The sequence below is a fragment of the Canis aureus genome, chromosome 3 (assembly GCF_053574225.1).
Source record: "Canis aureus isolate CA01 chromosome 3, VMU_Caureus_v.1.0, whole genome shotgun sequence".
Classification (NCBI taxonomy): Eukaryota; Metazoa; Chordata; class Mammalia; order Carnivora; family Canidae; genus Canis; species Canis aureus.
The window spans coordinates 57,465,112-57,476,247 of record NC_135613.1 but is presented as its reverse complement, the minus strand read 5'-3'; the positions used below and the strand labels follow the sequence as shown (position 1 = coordinate 57,476,247).

Below are 11,136 nucleotides of genomic sequence, written 5' to 3'. Positions count from 1 at the left end.
GCGCCGCGGGGAGGGCCACGGCGCGGCGGGGGCCCCCGGCCGGCTCCACGAGCACTTTCTACTTGTGCATGGGCTTGGTTTCTAAGAGTTGCCATTAAACATCGCTGCACCAGCCAGCCTCCGGCCTCTGTCTGCGCGGGGCGGGGCGGGGCGCCGGGGCGGGGTGCTGGGTGGGGTGAGGTGGGGCGGGGCGGTCGCGGAGCTCGGCGCCTCCGACGTGTTTCCGGCCTTAAAGGCATTTCGCCCTTCCCTTTAAGACGCACCGCCCCTTCTCAGTCACTCCCAAGATGGCGGACCTACTGGGCTCCATCCTGAGCTCCATGGAGAAGCCACCCAGCTTCGGGGACCAGGAGTCTCGGCGCAAGGCCCGAGGTGAGGACCCTAAATTCACAACCGCCTTTCTTCGCCCGGTTCTCAGGACCGCACGCTTCCCTCCTTCGGACGGTGCCGCCGCCTCAACCTTGAAAGACCCCCTCACAGGCCCCTACAGAGACCCCCAGAGTCCCTAAAAGGGCTGTCGGCCCGCCTGCTGTCCTGAGCGGCTTCTGATTGGCTGCCTGGAGCCCAGCGCCAGCCTCCCGCCTCTTTCCTACTGGCCTTCCGCAGTCCTTGCTTCCAGTTCGCCGGGGGGCCCGCCCGTCCGCCGCGGTCGTGCTCTGATTGGCTGGCTGCCTCCGTCCGCTCAGCTTTCCTCGCCTCCCCTCCGCCTGGGGCCGGCCTGCGGGTCGGAGAGGGGCGTACCCGCCTCGCGAGTCCCCGCCCTCGTCCTCATTCCGATTGGGTGCGGGGCACGCCCGTCCGCTGATCCCTTCGCCCCTATTGGCTTCCTCCGCCTAGGGATCTGCCCACGAAGTCTGGTCCGACCTTCCCCGGGCCCGCCCCACCCTCGGTGCCTCCGATTGGTGGCGGGGCCATCTGGGTGCTCGCGCTCCTCCTACTTGCTTTAACCCGGTCCCTTCCGTGTCCCCACCGTCCTTCCTCTTGGGCAACCCTGTCCCCGGCGGCCGATGGGAGGGACTGAGGGCGCCCTGGCCGTCCGATTGGTCGTCGGCCCCCCGCCCGGCTTCCCGAGCGGCCCCGGCGGGGTCAGGTCCCTGCGCGAACCGGGGCGCGCCGGGGCGGGGGGCGCGGAGCCCTCAGTCTGCGGCTTGCCTGCGCTGGTCACCCCAGGTTTGCGGGCCCTCTTAATGACGTGCCCCGGGAGGAGTTGTCAAGGGTCCTGGCCGGCCCCGCGCGGGGCTGGCAGCCGACGAGGGACCAGTCAGCGAGGAGGCAGCCGCCGGCCCCCTAGGGCGCGGATGTGTGTTCGCCACCGCCCGGGACGGGGCACATGGACCAGGCCGTTGGAGACCACAGTTTCCTACCCCCCGCGGCAGAGGCTGGCCCGGGAAGCCGAGGTGCAGAGTTCAGGCACCTGCCCGAGGTCACGGTCTTACCAAGGGGGAGGGCTTTAAACCTGCCTGCGATTTTTCCATTTTTTGGCCTGCGTTCTTAACCTTCATCTTAAGGCACCTCCTCAGATACAGAGGGAAGACCCAGACCAGTTAGAGAGCAGCCAGTGGTCAGGACGGTCAGGCCAATCAGGTCTCTGGTGGAAAAGCCCCTGAGGTTAGAGAGGGGAGGCTGGCCAGTTGTCAGGCCCTGGAAGCTTAGAGTAACTGGGTGGGAGGTGAACAGGGGCCCTTGCTGCAAGAAGCCCAGTCTCGCCACGGTGGAGAAATTACGCTCTGGTTCTCAGCACACACTAGAATGAGTACTTGAGCAACTCTGACTCATGATGAGGCTTGATGTGCAAGAGGAGGAAAAGCACTCCAGGCAGAAGGAACCACAGGTGCAAAGACGCTGAGTGGTTAGGGGAACAGGAAGTGGTCCAGGGCAGTTGGAGGGACTCTCACCTGTGGATAAGAGCAATTTGAGGTGGCAGGGGAGAGGGGACGGGGCATGAAGACCAGAGCTGGAGGAGCACTGTCCCAGCTCACCTTGGACACCTGTACTCCCAACGGGGCAGGTGCCAGACTCGGCACTTCAGCTTTGTCCTGTCTGCAGAAGTGAGAAGTGGGGGTGTTACCAAATATAGGAAGTTAAATAGTTTCCCCTTTCCTGTGTAGACAGCCTGATGGTAAGCTCTTGGAGGCCAGGGCTGACTACTCCCAGCTCGCCAGCTGTCTCAGGTCTCAGACCACCACCACCCCCCGGGGGGGGGGGGAGGAGGAGGGCCCAGCGTGATTCTCCTCATTGCTTCCAGTAAAGACTGAGGTCTTTTTTTTTTTTTTTTTTTTTTATTTATGATAGTCAGAGAGAGAGAAAGAGAGAGAGGCAGAGACACAGGCAGAGGGAGAAGCAGGCTCCATGCACCGGGAGCCCGATGTGGGATTCGATCCCAGGTCTCCAGGATCGCGCCCTGGGCCAAAGGCAGGCGCCAAACCGCTGCGCCACCCAGGGATCCCAAGACTGAGGTCTTGATGGGCAAAACTTCGCGTCAGAGTTTGTGCCGCAGGGCCTGGCACTGCATGGGGCCCAGCTGCTCACCCTGCTCTCCTGTGGAGACAACCCCCAGAGGATGCGGGACCTCAACCCCTGTGACCCCGGCCTCATGCCACCTTCTCTCCCCCCAGAGCAGGCTGCGCGCCTGAAGAAACTACAGGAGCAAGAGAAACAGCAGAAAGTGGAGTTTCGTAAACGGGTGAGCCCACGGGATGTGGCAGAGGGCAGCCTCACCACGGATTCCCAGTGATTTAGAAGTGGAAGGCTGAGGACTCGGCTTGTCCCAAGTGTCTCCAGGGAGAAGCCTGGATGCCAGAGAAGGCGTGGGGGGCAAGGCCCGGTGCCCCAGGCTTGGGAGCTGGTGCAGTCACCTCATGTGTTCCTCTTCTGTCTCCCAAGATGGAGAAAGAGGTGTCAGATTTCATCCAAGACAGTGGGCAGATCAAGAAAAAGTTTCAGCCGATGAACAAGATAGAGAGGAGCATCCTGTGAGTGTCTCCGGGCTCCGGGAGGCGTGAGAGGGCCGGTGGCAGGGGACCTGGACCAGGGGGTGCTGGGCCCCCGGCGGCCCTACAGCCTCTCTCCTCCACCTCCCTTCCCAGACACGATGTTGTGGAAGTGGCCGGCCTAACGTCCTTCTCCTTCGGGGAAGATGATGAGTGTCGCTATGTAATGATCTTCAAAAAGGTGAAAGGCTCAAGCCCCCCCCCCCCACATCCCCACCCCCCCCCTCTCCTTTGCAGCCTGCGCCTCCCATCCCTGGATGGGGGGAGAGGCCTGGATGGGGGGGCATGCATGTGGAGCTTCCACCCCAAAGTGCCTTTATATGCAGGAGTTTGCGCCATCAGACGAGGAACTGGACTCCTACCGCCGGGGTGAGGAGTGGGACCCCCAGAAGGCTGAGGAAAAACGGAAGCTGAAGGTGAGCTCTGTAGGCAGCCCCACAGCCCCCCTCAGAGAGGTGGGGGCAGGCCCCCGAGCCCTGTGCCCCCACTCTGCACCCCCAGGAGCTGGCCCAGCGGCAGGAGGAGGAGGTGGCACAGCAGGGCCCGGTGGTGGTGAGCCCTGCTAGTGACTACAAAGACAAGTACAGCCACCTCATCGGCAAGGGGGCAGCCAAGGACGCCGCCCACATGTTGCAGGCCAACAAGACCTATGGCTGTGGTGAGGCACGGGTGAGGCGTGGGCGGGGGAGGGGGTAGGGGGAGGCTGTGATCTAGGCTTCTAGCCCCCCCATGCTCCTCTCCCCCTGCTTGCCACCCCCAGTGCCCGTGGCCAACAAGAGGGATACGCGCTCCATCGAAGAGGCCATGAACGAGATCCGGGCCAAGAAGCGCCTGCGGCAGAGTGGGGAAGAGTTGCCACCCACATCCTAGGCACCACGGCCCCCAGGGGCAGGGCGGGGGGTGGGGGGACTGGCTGCTGCTACTAGAACCCATCCTGGAGCCCCAGCTCCACACCACCCCGGACAGCCGTGTCTCTGGCTTGGGGGGTCCAGTGTGCGACGTGTCACTGCTGGAGCTTGGACGAGTGTGCGGCATGTGTGAGTGCAAGTGTGTGAGTGTGCGAGTGTGCAGGTGGGTATTTAACGTGTATTATTCTTTTTCCTTGGACTGTCTTCCCCATGAAAGGGGGCTGGGATGACTTCACATTCAATAAACACTGTTGGACCTGATGTCGGGGTTTGTGAGCAGAGACGGGTGGGCCCCGGGGAGGAAGAATGTGTTAGGCCGGACGGCGTAAGGTGGTTCTGGCACAGCCCAGGGATGGCCAGCTGCCACGCTGTCCCCGGGGTTATGGGAGGAGGCATTCGCTGAGCACGATCGCTGGACGCCCAGCTTTGGCTCCGGGCTCCAGCACTTCTCCACTGTCACCTGAGGCACGGGGAACTTTCTGTGCCTTAGTTTCCTCACATGTAAGGTGGAGAGGAAGAGTAACTGACGACGTGGTTTCAAAGACTACATGGGTCCACACATCAGACATCTACAGGGGTTCCAGATCCCAAAAGCTCTGCAGCGGTGTGGGTGGCTCTGGTTCCCCGTCCTCCCCCACGGGCAGCTTCCTGAGCAGGAGCACACAGCCTTAGACCTGCAGCACTCACAGATGCATGGAGCTGATGCGGCCACCCCTCAAGAGGTGTGCACACCACTGGTCCCTGCCCTCCAGAGTGAACCCCACTTCCTCTGTGACCGGCCCGCCCCTTCCTCTGAGTCCCAGCAGGTTACTGTGTGTTCCCCTCCTGCCCCCACCTCTCTACCTCCTGTCTGGCCTGGCAGCCCGCACCCCATCCCACCAAGGAGCACACCAGCACACCGCTGCCTCAGTAGCCACCACTGTTTTATTTCCCAGGGAAGGGCTTGAGGGCCCAGATGGGTCCCATGGGGTCTTGGGGCGTCCAGCTTCTCACTTGGCCTTCGGGTTACGGAACTTGCGTCCGGCAAAGACAGCCTTGTCCCCGAGAGCCTCTTCAATCCTAGAAGGTGGACAGAGTCAGCTGTGCCTTCCAACCCACTAGTCCCGGGCTCTCCACCTCCAGGCCCACCGCACGCCCCATACCTCATGAGCTGGTTGTACTTGGCCAGCCGCTCCGAGCGGCAGGGAGCACCAGTCTTGATCTGGGGAGGATAGGGAGTTGTCAGGGTTGCCTGGGGCTGGTGGTGGGGGCGGCCTGGCCCTGAGGGAGCCTGCATGTGGTGGTGTCCCCCTTGGGGCCTCAAGCAGACTTGGTCAGGCCCTTGGAGCCCAGAGTACCTGCCCTGTGCAGAGCCCCACGACGAGGTCGGCGATAAATGTGTCCTCCGTCTCCCCGGAGCGGTGGCTCACCATCACCCCCCAGCCGTTAGACTGAGCCAGTTTGCAGCTGGGAACAGAGGACACTCGATAAGGCCTCAGAGGGAGCACGGGGGTGGGGGTGGGGGTGGGGCTTCTCCCTTGGGTTTGGGGCAAGAGGTCACATGGGAGGGGGGATGCCTAAGTCTTCCAGGAGGTGGGACAGAAGGGGAGAGCCTTGATTTTGGATGTGGGCTCCTGAGATGCCCACTAGAGGAGAACACAATCAAGGAGAGAGCAACTGTGGGGGAGGGTAGACGTGGGGTACAGCAGAGTCAAGGGGGCAAGGCCCGGGGGTTGGGGAGGGTGGTGAGGCTGAGCTGAGGAGGGGGGCACTCACGCCTGGATGGACTCAGTCACGGAGCCGATCTGGTTGACCTTCAGCAGCAGGCAGTTGCAGGCCTTCTTCTCCACGGCCTGGGCAATCCTCTTGGGGTTGGTGACTGTGAGGTCGTCCCCCACAATCTGGATGTTAACCCCCGAGAGGAATGAGGTCCAGGTGGCCCAGTCGTCCTGGTCAAATGGGTCCTCGATGGAGACCACTGGAGTGGGCGGCAGAGGAGTCAGGTTAGAGGGCTAAGGTGGGGGCCGAGTCAGTGGCTGTGGAGGCATCATGTGTGGAACGGCCACCAGGGTCTGGGGCAAAAGACTGGGACACCCGGGGGGCTCACCAGGGTAGTTCTTGATGAAGCTCTTATACAGCTCGCCCAGCTTCTCCCCAGTGATGTGCCGAGCAGGGTCATCAGGTGACTTGAAGTCCAGGTCGTACTTCCCGTTGCGATAGAACTCAGATGCTGCCACGTCCATGCCAATCACCACCTTGTCTGGGTAGCCGGCGGCCTGGATGGCCGTCTTCAGCAGCTCCAGGGCTGGGAGGGACAAGAGGGCACCTGAGGCTCTAGGGCACACGGTCCCTGCAGCCCTGCCTCCACAGGGACCCGGGCCCCCATGCTGCCCCACTTGCTCACACTGACCCTCATTGTTCTCCAGGATGTTGGGTGCGAAGCCGCCCTCGTCCCCCACGTTGGTGGCATCCTTCCCATACTTGGCCTTGATGACACCCTTGAGGTGGTGGTAGACCTCAGCGCCGATACGCATGGCTTCCCTGAAGGAGCTGGCTCCCACGGGCAAGATCATGAACTCCTGCATGGCCAGCTTGTTCCCGGCGTGGGAGCCCCCATTGATGACATTGAAGGCCTGGCAAGGGGAGAGGGAGTGGGCTCAGACCCCCAGACCCCAGGCCTGGGCCAGCAGGGAGGGTTCGGGTGGAACTCTGGCTTCCCAGATTGCCCACCGGACAGTCTAGGGTGAGTCCTCTTAGTCCCCAGAGTCTCTTTTCCCCATTTCTGTAAGACTGGGACACCGCCTACTTATTCGCAGGCTCTCCTGTGGAGAATCTGAGGAACGGACAGGACAGTCTGGGCCTTAGCATGGCCTGGTCTGTGACAGCTGGTGACACTGCCCTAGCCCCACTCTGAGGGGCTTCCACGTGGTCTGTGGGCTTCCTCCCTGCTCCCTGCAACCCTGTTCCCTGGGGACGGTGACCATACCCGTTTTACAGACAAGGAAATGGAGACACAGGGCAGTTATGTAGTCCCCTGAGGTTGGACAGGAGCAAACACGCAGGGCCAGCCACTCTCCAGAGCCCCTGCTCTCATCCCACCCACCCAGTCAGGAGATATGCACTAACGTGACAGCAGACCGAAGAGTCCAAGGGTCTCCATAAACAAGGCCCAGGTTGGGCAAGGACCGAAGAGGACACTAAAGACGTGCCCAGCCCCCGGCACAAAGCAGTGCCCAACCTGACTCAGGAGCTGGGGCCCAGGCAGGACCAGCAACTCGGTGATGCCTGAGTCTGGCCCTGGAATGTGATGGGCCGGGCTTATGTCAAGGGGAGCTCGGATTGTGGGAAGGAGGGAGGGGCCAGAACTGCAGGAGAGGTTCCATCTCAAGAAACCCTGTTTTTGGAGGTGGGTCTGAAGTGTAGACCTTCCTGGGGTTGCTCCACTGGCTCCCAGGAGGGGCACTCACAGGGACGGGCAGGACTAAGTCAGGGTTCCCGGCGAGGTCCGCGATGTGCCGGTAGAGTGGGACCCCTTTCTCTGCCGCTCCAGCCTTGCACACAGCCAGGGACACACCCAAGATGGCATTTGCCCCGAACTTGGCTAGGGGACACAAGCACAGAGAAAGGGTGAGGGCTTCTCCCCCAGGGCCTGGGGTCACCCCACAGAGGACCCGGAACACCACTGCCCTGAGCATGAGGGGGGCGCTGACGGGTCTCTCCCCAGCAGCCAGAGGGGCTCTGGGAGCCCCCAGCCCGGGGAAGGTGCCAGCTTCGCATCTGTGGCCACAGCCAGGCCTGGACAGCAGGCACCAGGAAATGCCTGTGCAATGAATAAAAAACCCAGCCAGCCACCGTGTGCCCCAAAGCGCGGGCCAGGGAAATAATCCCGGGGTCACTCCCACCCCTGCCACGGCCCATCCCTTCCCCCCCGCCCCAGCCCCCAACTCACACTTATTCTCTGTCCCATCCAGCTCAATCATGAATTTGTCAACTTTCTCTTGATCCACCACGCTGAGTTTCTGGAAAGAGAGGTTGGAGGGGGAGGGAAGAGCAGAGGTCACGTTGCTCAGGACTCAGGGCATGTGCCAGAGGAGGCACAGGTGCCTGGTGGGGGGACGGGATGGCTGGGCAGCAGGGCTGCAGGGCAGGGAGGCAGGCTCCCTCTTGCCTTTTCCAGCAGAGCAGGGCCTAGGGTCTTGTTGATGTGTTCCACAGCCTTGAGGACACCTAGAGGGGCGGGGGGCGGGGGGTTGGCGGTCAGAAATCGGAGTCCATCAGGCATCTTCCCGGGGCCCCTGCTCCTTGAGGGCTCTGGCTGGGAACACAGATCCCGACGCCACCCATGTGCATAGGCTCCTCCGGCGGTGGTCCTCCCTCACCTTTCCCTAGGTAGCGGGACTTGTCTCCATCTCTCAGTTCCAGGGCTTCGTAGATACCAGTGGAGGCTCCGCTGGGCACAGCTGCTCGAAATCGGCCTGGGCGGGTAGAACAGGAACGTCACCCAGGGCCCCCGGTAGCCCCACAGGCCGAGGTGGGCTCTCTGCGCCCAGGGGCAGGGGGTCTCCTTGTCCCGGCCCAGGAGCCAGGCCTGAGGAGCAAGGCCTGGGGAGGACTCTGGCGAAGGGGACCCCAGAGAAAGGAGAGGGCATGGGGCCTGTGGGCTGGGGTTTCGCAGGGCAGAGCAATGCTGGGAGCCATGGTACCCTTGGCCGTGTGCAGGTCCACTTCTACCGTGGGGTTGCCCCTGGAGTCCAGGATCTCCCGGGCGAAGATTTTCTGCATGGCCATGGCTGCAGGAGGAGAGGTGTGACTGAGTGTGGATAGTTGATCCCTCAAGGAACCCGAAATCCCTTGCCCTTTAAGAGTCTTCCCCACCCCAAGAAGGCAGGTGCTGGAGCTAAAAATATCCCACAAAAAGGTCACAGCCCAAAGAGGCAGGCGCAGCCCCCTCCCCCACTCACAGCAGCTCCAGTTCCACCTCCATCCTCAGGGTCCGCAGCCTCTCCCCTAACTGGTCCCCACAGGTCTCCCTGGACCCCCATCACCCACAGAGTGCACTTAGGCCTCCTCCCTTCCAGTGGAGCACTCGGCTCTCCGTAGCTTGCCAGCCCCAGACCCTCTTCTGTCTTCTGGTTGTCATCTTCCTCCAAATCCACGGGGACCCCAAATCCCCCACCTGGCCCCAACTCCCTCCCCTCCTCCACCCACCTCTGCCTATGGCTCCTCATGGTCTTACAGTCTCCTTCCCTGTCCTGGGTACCCCCATGCTGCTCGCTCCCACCCTTCCAAGTCTCTCAAGCACCCTGGTCCTGGAAGGTAGAAAAAGCTGACACCTCTCCCAACTTTGTCCAAACCAGCACCCACCCTCACCCTTCACCACCCCATCCTCTGGGACTGGAGAACTCAGCAGACCTGGGATGTCTCCGCTGGGGGGAGTCGAGGTGAGCTCTGAGCCTAGGTGGCAGCTGGGACAGTGTCAGCTCACCCCCTCAGGCCGGGCATTTATCTCCTAGCCACCCGACGCCCTGGCCAGCCCCGCCTCTCCCTCTCCATCCTCCCCCTCCACACTGGGCTGGCAGCCAAGTGCCCACTGCAGCCTAAAGCGGGAGCCTTTGGCCCCGACACCTGCCCCCTTCCCAAAGGTCAATGACGACCCCTCCTTCCTCTCTGCTCCCCAATAAAAGCCCCCACATTCAATTCCAGCTCTGGGGAGGGGCCTGGGAGAGCCTTCGGATTGGGGGTCTCTCCTCTGGCCAGGATTATACGCCCCCTTTGCAAAGGTTAAAGAGGAACTTGTGCCCTTTACCAAAGGCCAGCGGTAACCCGAGCCGGGCAGGGCTGGGGAGGGGGCCTGGAAGAGGGGCTGCAGGATTGATGTCCATACATGCTTGGCTCCCTGGGCAGGCGCCCCCAGGAGGAGGAGGGCGGGGGAGGGGGGCGGTGTGTGTGTCTGGGCAAGCGCTGAGGTCCACCTCGAATTCCCCATGCAGGGAGGCGAGAGGGTCTCACCTCTCAGGGTCCTCATGATGGCCTCTCGGGCCGCCCGCTCTCCCCAGCGCCCCGGGCCAGCAGGGGGTGGGGGAGGGGGCGGGGAGCCCGATTTAGACGGGCGCTCAGCCTCGGCGCGGCGCCCTGCCCGGGGCGCTGGGACAGCACTTGTCGCCCCGCTCATGGAGCGGCGGTCGGGAGCCCCTCTCCCAGCCGAGCCGGGGATTTGGCGACCCCGGCCCTACCCGTGGACGGTGCTCCTAGACCAGGGCTCAGAATGAATGGCAGGGCGGGACGGGACCGGACGGGAGGGGGTGGCCCCTGCGGTCTGAGCGTCGGGTCTGGGGGCGGCGCGGGGTGCGCCCCGGCCCGGGGAGCGTGGGCACCTCGGGGCTCCGGCCCTGACCCCCCACGCCCGCCGGCTCCGGCCGCGCCCTCCCGGACTTTTCCACCCCGGGGTCGGGGGTGCGGCGGGCAGAGGTCAGCAGCCAGCGGGCGGGGAGCGCCGCCACGTGCCCGAGCGCGCCCCGCCCGAGCGGCCGGGTGACTCAGCGGCGCGGCTGTCGAGGAACGGGCTCGGGGGGCGTGGGGGCCCGGAAGCGGCCCAGACCCTCGGCAGCCTCACCTGGGCGGCCGCGGGGCCCTGCCCTTCCCTCCCTTGCCCGCGGGGCGCCCGGCGAGAGCCGCGCGCAAGGCTTCCCAGCACAAGTTTCCCCGAAAAGAAGAAGAAAGAGCCCGAGGGGCCCGAGCGGGAGGGGACTTTCCCCTCTTGGAAAAGTTGCAAATCTGGCCACCTCCCCGTGTTCTTCCGCCCCGAGAAGTAGTCCCGCCCCTGCCTCCCGCGCCCAGTGACCTCGGCCGCGCCGGGCCAAGGGGCACGGCCGGTGACCCAAAGTGCTGGCAGCGGGGGGCGGGGACGTGGGGCTTGGGCCTGCCTGGGGGGGGCTGCTCCTGCACGTGTCTGTCGGGCAGATACTGGAGACACTCGTGCCCCCCCTTCCCGGTGGACGCCTTGGACTCTGAGGGCGGCCGGGCCCGTCTGTCCTCGCGACCCTGGGCTCCCGCAAGTCGTGACTGAATAAAATAGAGAGCGAGCCGCGTGCCCGCCCCTTCCGCCCCGCGGGAGACACGTCCCCGGCCCGCCCGCCTCTGGGGGGTGGGGTGCCGCCGCGCGCACCCCGCTCCCGCGCCGCCGGCCGCCGGCCCCAACCGCCCCGCGCCCTCCCGCCCTCCTGCCCGGCCCGGCGCAGGCGCGGACGCACGCGCCGCCG

The 11,136-nt window shown here is 64.0% G+C and overlaps 2 protein-coding genes across 6 annotated transcripts; one reads left to right on the top strand and one right to left on the bottom strand.

The window, feature by feature from the left end:
* The first annotated feature begins 213 nt into the window (after positions 1 to 213).
* SPAG7 (sperm associated antigen 7) lies at positions 214 to 4,023 on the top strand. 3 transcript variants are annotated; one of them, XM_077893060.1, is made up of 7 exons: positions 214 to 372; positions 2,616 to 2,683; positions 2,884 to 2,972; positions 3,087 to 3,171; positions 3,317 to 3,406; positions 3,492 to 3,648; positions 3,751 to 4,023. In XM_077893060.1, the coding sequence occupies exons 1-7, from the start codon at positions 288 to 290 to the stop codon at positions 3,858 to 3,860; spliced, it is 684 nt and encodes a 227-aa protein (XP_077749186.1). In that variant the 5' UTR covers positions 214 to 287; the 3' UTR covers positions 3,861 to 4,023. The 3 variants fall into 3 exon arrangements, with proteins under 3 accessions (XP_077749186.1, XP_077749184.1, XP_077749185.1); XM_077893058.1 differs by having other exon boundaries at positions 2,773 to 2,972; XM_077893059.1 differs by lacking the exon at positions 214 to 372 and adding an exon at positions 1,192 to 1,397 and having other exon boundaries at positions 2,773 to 2,972.
* A 780-nt stretch (positions 4,024 to 4,803) lies between these two features.
* On the bottom strand, positions 4,804 to 10,186 carry ENO3 (enolase 3). 3 transcript variants are annotated; one of them, XM_077893055.1, is made up of 13 exons: positions 9,290 to 9,436; positions 9,086 to 9,186; positions 8,581 to 8,667; positions 8,257 to 8,352; positions 8,046 to 8,104; positions 7,827 to 7,896; positions 7,345 to 7,478; positions 6,288 to 6,510; positions 5,985 to 6,182; positions 5,654 to 5,855; positions 5,236 to 5,344; positions 5,041 to 5,099; positions 4,804 to 4,957 (listed from the first exon to the last, which is right to left on the bottom strand). In XM_077893055.1, the coding sequence occupies exons 3-13, from the start codon at positions 8,663 to 8,665 to the stop codon at positions 4,888 to 4,890; spliced, it is 1,305 nt and encodes a 434-aa protein (XP_077749181.1). In that variant the 5' UTR covers positions 8,666 to 8,667; positions 9,086 to 9,186; positions 9,290 to 9,436; the 3' UTR covers positions 4,804 to 4,887. The 3 variants fall into 3 exon arrangements, with proteins under 3 accessions (XP_077749181.1, XP_077749179.1, XP_077749180.1); XM_077893053.1 differs by lacking the exons at positions 9,086 to 9,186; positions 9,290 to 9,436 and adding an exon at positions 9,887 to 10,186; XM_077893054.1 differs by lacking the exon at positions 9,086 to 9,186 and having other exon boundaries at positions 9,290 to 9,444.
* Positions 10,187 to 11,136: the final 950 nt, after the last annotated feature.